General features: G+C 49.7%; 1 protein-coding gene across 3 annotated transcripts in view; it reads right to left on the bottom strand.

The window, feature by feature from the left end:
- Nucleotides 1-225: 225 nt before the first annotated feature.
- Nucleotides 226-6,926, bottom strand: part of ZNF516 (zinc finger protein 516) — a 127,075-nt gene continuing 120,374 nt past the window's right edge. For all 3 annotated transcript variants that reach the window (XM_014583164.2, XM_014583163.2, XM_014583161.2), the window contains one exon: nucleotides 226-1,972. In XM_014583164.2, the coding sequence (XP_014438650.1) occupies nucleotides 1,913-1,972 (60 nt within the window). In that variant the 3' untranslated portion in view covers nucleotides 226-1,912. The remainder of the gene's footprint in view (nucleotides 1,973-6,926) is intronic.

Raw genomic sequence — 6,926 nt, forward strand, 5'->3', positions numbered from 1 at the left:
CACCAGCACATTCTCGTACGGTTCTGGAGTAAGAGTATCGGGAGACATAAGTAAAAAAATTACATGCACGCCCGCACAGCCATGTTATCTCTGTGTGTACACATACACGCATGTGTGGGTGTGCACATATACACACACGTAAGTGAGCTAGCAGTTACACTGCATTGTTTGCAAGGGCTGCAAAGTAACCTGAACCGTCAAGTAATTTAAACGTAGTAACAAGTAGAATCCAGAACCAAACATTAACTAATAACAACAAATAACAATAATAATAATAATATAATAATTCAACAAATCATTAGAACAAGGAAACCACACCTTAGAGTTTGTGTGTGTGTGTGTGTGTGTGTGTGTGTGTTTAGACAAGTCTTTGTATCAGAAGCCCATTTTCTACAAAAACTGCACTAATCCATTACTGTATTAAGTAAACTGTCGCTCTCACCAGTATTAAAGGTTAAGATAATTTCTGTACATGTAAAATTATTGCTTTTTTGAAAAATATATTTAGCATGCTCATTTTAATCCATTTCCTGCCTTTACAAAATTTCACAATTAAAAAAAAAACCTAGTAAAGCTTTTGCAAAAAATTTCACAGAACATTTTCATTCAAGGCAGCAGTAACTTTTGATAATGCATAAAATCATATGTGCAAAAATCTGAGACTCTCAGAAATATTACCATCACACATAGTGTCACGGCAAAGGGAAAGAAAATATTTATATCTGTGGAGTACAACTTCAGCTGCGTACACTGCACGGTTGAAGATCCTTGCTATGGCCTTAACCCCACCACACAAACTTGCATTTGCGTTACAGAGGAAGAGGTATATAAAGCCGTCCCCCGCGGTGCGCGGCCCCCACCCTCTGTGAATGAGGTCACCAGGCCCAAGGAGAAAGGACACCTACTTGTTGGGGGTTCAGAGGGGACAGGGGATGAATGAGGTCTGGGGGTGGGCAGGGGGGAGCAGAAGGTCCAGAGCACCAGTGCCCTAGCAGCCTAGGACCTGCAAACTGCCCGGGGACCCTTCTGCCATCACTAACGCTGCACTTGGGGGGTCAGTGGCTAAATAACTTGTTAAGACGTGTTGTCTTCCTTTGTGAGCAGTTTGCAGAATGTAGCCCTGTTACAAAAAGGTCCTGAGAATAAACAAAGAAGCCTGCTTTGCTTAGTGTTCAACTGGCTCTCTTTTCCAGAGCAGAGGACACGCACTCCCATGGACATGTTTCCTTTGCCGGATCACTCGGTACACCCGCTGGGAAGCGTGGAACAAGCACATGGGACATGCTGGCCGTGGCCTCCGGGGAAGTGCACGGAGCCACTGCGCACTGCCCGCTCCACCCCGCCTGCCTTCCACAGCACCTGAGCACCACCTCCCTCCCTGCTTCCACCACGGGAAACCCCTCTAGGACAGGAGAGGCAGTAGTATCAGACTTCCTCCTCCTCCACTGCACGCTTGCTCTGCCCTCATCTCTACAGCCCTCCACGCACGGAGGCCCCACTCAGTGCTGGCTCCACTCGCCCACTCTGTCCCACAAACAGCAAGTCTTTTTCCAGTGTCTCCAACTTGTCATGAACAACACAGAAGCCTCGTGCTCCTGCCTCCCGTGCCTGCCAGCACCACCGCGCATCATCGGAGCACATGGACCATGGCTGAGGAGCACACGTATGCATACAGACTATCTACATGTATGCTAGAGCAGAGCATCTTCGTTTATTTCTAAACGCTGAGCAAGGAGAGGCATCTCCCTCCGTTCCGCTCGGCACGGTGGCTCCAGGACTTGAGGTGTCTGGTTGAGAGTCCTCCAGCTGCTTGTCCACGTGGTGGTCATGGTCGCTGCTGGAAGGCTGCAGGAACATCCGGGGGGACTGCGAACGGCCGTTACGGGGACCCGGGTATGCCGGACACGGGTCTTTAGGTTCCCTTTCGGAGAGGCACTGTCTGGGCGGTACCTGTGTTAGGATGGTCTCTCCCCTGGGGCAGAGAAAGGAGACAACAACAGGAAAGCTCATTTCGGACTTCGGTTTCTGAGTGCATTTTTCCAATTACTTTTCTCATCAACCCCAAGAACACAAGCAATGCCCCTCACAGAGCAAACCAGCCCAGAGGGTGAAGAGTCCCTGGTTGGCACCGCAGCTCAGCCCACACGACTGTGGGACAGTCACCGTTTGCTCTCTGCCTTGAGGACAGAGAGCTTTGAAAAATCACTTCCCATGATTAGAAAGGATCCCTGGGCTTCTCTGACTGCTTCAATGTGAAGTGGCAGACGATGCAGCCTGAATCAGTTCTGGGGAGAAAGGGAAACGACAGCAAGTAGGAGTAGGGTGGGATTCGGGAAAGCACAGGGCCACACTGACTCACGAGTGAGCCCCGGCTCCGCAGTAGGGCTGCGCTGGGGGCTGCGAACAAGAAGAGAAGCACAGCTCTCACCCAGCCTGGCAGACCTAGAGAGCTGCCGCCAAGCTCCACACATAAGCAGTATGCTGGAAAAATAAACGGTGTCCTCAGGTCAAGTGGACTACAACCTAAAAGTGAGAATAAACGTGAGCCTGCAGCACCTAGGGACGCTCTCCAATGACATCGAGCATCGCTGTGTGAACAGCCCTGTTTCCAGTCGGAGGACAGCAACGCCACAGCAAGATTCCTCATACTTCACTGCATTAACCGTCAGCTAACTCGGGACACAGTGAAACGGGCCGCCTGAAATGAACACGCGCACGTAAGCCACAGCACTCGTGTAAAATCCTAACTGGTCTCCAGCTATGCCCACAGGAACCTTAGAAACAAGAGGGGGAAAGGTCTGGTTGACATAATGGATTAAGTGTTTCTCTTTAGTTAATCATTTCAAAAAACTCCTATTTAAAGCTGACCCTATGTTCATGGCATCTGCTGGTTGGTCCCCATGCAGAAGAAGTCAGAAAAGTTTACCGGGGGCAGGGAAGGTGCAAAGGTGAAGACAACAGTTTACTTGGAAAGTACTGGGTTGTCGAAAAAGTCATGTTGTATTTTTCTGTTTGTTTTTTTTTTTTCCTATGCAAAAATGCATCATGACTTTTCTGACTACCCAAGAGCAAACAGTAACCCACTGAGAGATGTGATAAAACTTCCATAACTGACTGCAGTTTGAGTTCTGGACCCAGAGGCTTGAAACTCACACTGGTACACATGCAAGCATGTCCAAAATCCCAGAGGAGAATGGAGGAACCAGGACTGCATGGCCATCCCTCCGGAGGGTGATTTCTTGCTTTCCCTCTCTCTGTCTCTGCTGGCAAGCACACACCCTAAGGCAAAAACAAGGAAGGAAGGAAGGAGGAGTGAGTCTCAAGGAACTGTGCAAGATATTGTCATCAGTGTGGCTCATGGGACGCAGCTCTAGAAATCCAGAAGGAAAGTGGCCTCTGTGGACAGAGAAACATGGGGGTCATTGCTAGTTGCTGAGCATTTGGCCTTCAATATCTCCACTGCACATAGCAAACAGACCAGCAGGGACCCCATGAAGGAGCAAAGCCGTGTGTGAATATGGAGTCCAGGTCCCACACGGACGCCACCCCTGGCCCTCACACTGGGGTCCCACTCCTCCTCTGGAGCAGAGTATGTAGGCATGCATCAGGTCGAGGGACAGGGCGGCGCGGGAGCAGCAGGGAGATGCCACTCACCATAACAGACTGATGTCTTAGACCGTGTTATTTATTCTATTTGGGGGGACGGGCTTGCCTTAGGGCACATTCATTTGGGGGGTGTGGAGACAGTGAGAGGGGAAAGCGGGAAATCATCCCCCAGGGGCTTGGCCATGCTGCAATCACTTCTCCTTCTGGGATCTTGGGCATGAATGCCCACGTGCCTGACCTGATTTTCAAGCCACCAGGTCCTAGACTGGACCCGAGGCTGCCATGTCAAAGTCGAGACGGAACTGCTACGCCATGTGCTATCCCTGTCTTAGGCCTTTTAAAGAACATTTTCAAGTACTTATTTTAGAAGGACTGCGAGGTCTGGAAAACCCACACAGCTAGGCTGGTACACTGTCCACACCTGGGGCATGGGTGTTCGTCTCTCTACAGCTGAAGGGACGCGTTCGAATATCTCAGGTTTTAGAACTTGATAAACTACTGATCCATTGGGGCCACCATTTTGGTGTTCAATACGGCAGCCCTCCAGGCTATTTAAGAGATACATGGACTGTAGAAGAAAGGATCGCAGAAGTACTGAACTGGACACAGCATGGTGTTCGAGTTTATGCGAGTCGCTTTTTCTTCCTACAAGAAACAGGTGATCAGAACATGAGAAGCATGCTCTTAGAAAGTCTGACTTTTCATGCTCATGGCTGTGAATTGTGGGCATCTCAGTAATGCTGACAGAAATACTACCTTGGGCCAGCCAGTGGTGTAATGGTTTAGGTGGCTGGATCCCACATGGCTGACTGAGCGGCTCAAGTCTCAGACACAGCGGCTTTGTTAAAAAAGACTCACTGTGTATGTGTGTGTGTGTGTGTGTGTGTGTGTGTACCCAAAATCGCAAGAGGAGAACAGAGAAGAGACTGTGGCGCACCCACTGAGGCACTCTTTCTCTCTCTCCCTCTCCCCCGAGTCTCTCTCTGGTAAGCGCACATATCAAACAAATATATTTAAAAAAGAAAGAAATACTAGTTTTCAGTGTGCGGGGATATTCCAGTTTCTGGGACTTTGTGAGGTCTTCTCCCCCTTTTTTTCTTTATAAGACAAGGAAATGCAGGTGTAGTCATGGGCGTAGGTCGGTGATGTGTACACAAAAAAGCATACTCCTGCAGGGCGCGAGAAACTTCAGCCTGCAAAGGGAGGTCAGCTGCAGAGCAGGGCTTGCAGGAGACACCCAGCTTGGTGCTAAATGTTCAGTGTGCAGTCACACCCAACCCTACAGGACCAGGACTGGGACCCAGACCCAGCCAGCCACAGTACGCAGGACCCAGGAGACACCCAGCCTGGTGCTAAATGCTTAGTGCACAGTCACACCCAACCCTGCAGACCGGGACTGGGACCCGGACCCAGCCAGCCACAGTACAAAGGACCCAAGATGGAGTAACTGTGGACAAGCCCCTGGTAGCATCCACAACTTCAGCCAGCACGGTGCACCAGAGAAAGAGGCAATGAGTTCTAAGATGCTTGTTTGATGTTATGAATAAGAAAAGCTTAATCTAAAAGTGATACTGAAATCAGATTATACAGACATTCAAATGTTCTGACCTATGCGATTTTACCATCACTTGCATCCTTAATACCCTAGCTAAAAATAAGACAAATTAGGTTGCCATTTATTTTTTCATTTCCTATTATTTTGATTAATGAAATTATTATTCCAGCTTAACTACTTTAAAATAAAATTTAAAACAATAAGTAATAAACTATTAATCGTATCTTTAAATTTTGTTAAGGAAATCAAACAAATCAGAACACCTTTTTTTTTTTTTTTTGGAGAGGTTTTTGCTATAGGGCATGTGCGCTTGCCAGACAGACAGAGAGAGACAGAGAGACAGAAAGGAGAAATCACCCCCAGGGGGATGGCCACGCCGCAATCCCTTCTCCTCCATTCTCCTCTCAGGACCTTGGGCACGCACGCACACGCGCCCGGCCTGAGTTTAAGCCACCGGGTCTGGAACTTGAACTGTGGTCAACTACATGGGAGTCCAGTAACATAGCCATTATGCTAACTGCTGGTCCTAAGTAGGCCTGGTCTTTTTAACATTAAAGGAGAAGGCAGTGGAAAGGAGGTATTTTTCTTGGTGTTTAAGAATTATTTTCTTATGTTTAATGTCAATATAATGATAATTAAAAATTTCTGCAGACCAAATGAACCTGTTTTTCTCTACCACCCACAGGGTAGTAGCCCGCACATTCTGACGTGCTGTTCTCAGTGCCGTGATAATGAACACTGACGACCCAGGCGCACGCTCACGCGCTCCAGCTAAGTGGACGGCCATATACACCGGGCCCCGTCCCGCAGAACTGGGCTGGAGGAGCAGCTCTCCGTGTGATCAGAGTGCCTTTGACACACCAGGTGCCCGCAGCCCACCAGGCTTGGAAGAGAAGGCCCAGTTGTGGGTGCCCACTTGGGACGGCTCCCCCACTGCGGTGCCAACACCCTTCACGTCAGACCCTGACTGGAAGCAGCCCCCTGCAGATTCTACTGCGAGCCCAATCTCGGCCTTCTAGTGGTGCAGCCCTCTCGTGCTGGCTCTCGGCCCACCGCGGGAGGGCTCTTGGGGTAGGCTGTGTCACAGCAGCAGTGCAGCCAGGAGCACAAGGAAGACCTGGGACTGCCTGAGCACACGGGGCACAAAGGCCTTGAAGAAATAAATGTGCAAACTTTAAAAAGAATGACTGCTTGACTGCCTGGTTTTTGTGTCGTTCCCAGGATCTCATAAAGTGCATGCTCAGAGACAAAGTGTACGTGTGCAGAAAACACTGCCGCCTTGTAGACACAGCAGACAGAATGGCCCCGCGTCCCTCAAAGTGCACGGGTGTGCCCGAGAACCTCCACTCAGACCTAAGATGCAGTCAGTCCACTTTGGCAGACCCACCTGGACTGCCTGAAACTCGAGGCAGCTGCTGCACCGCGAGAAGGGCACGTCGCGCTATTAGAACGCTCCGCACAGCAGACTCACGCCAGGGTGGCGAGGCATGGCGGCTGCTCCGTGGTCACACACAAAGCCAATGTCTGAACACAGCACAGACACTAGGAACCTCGACCTCCACGGTACTTCTTTTTCTTTTCTTTTCTTTTTCTTTTTTTTTTTTTTGTTGAGAGTTTTTTTCGCTATAGTGCGCGTGCGCTCGCCAGACAGACAGAGAGAGACATAGAGACAGAAAGCGAGAAATCACCTCCCAAGGGGGATGGTCATACCGCAATCCCTTCTCCTCCATTCTCCTCTCGGGATCTTGGGCACGCACGCACACGC

Source organism: Tupaia chinensis, unplaced genomic scaffold, assembly GCF_000334495.1.
Source record: "Tupaia chinensis unplaced genomic scaffold, TupChi_1.0 Scaffold144119_1, whole genome shotgun sequence".
In the NCBI taxonomy this organism is placed as follows: Eukaryota; Metazoa; Chordata; class Mammalia; order Scandentia; family Tupaiidae; genus Tupaia; species Tupaia belangeri.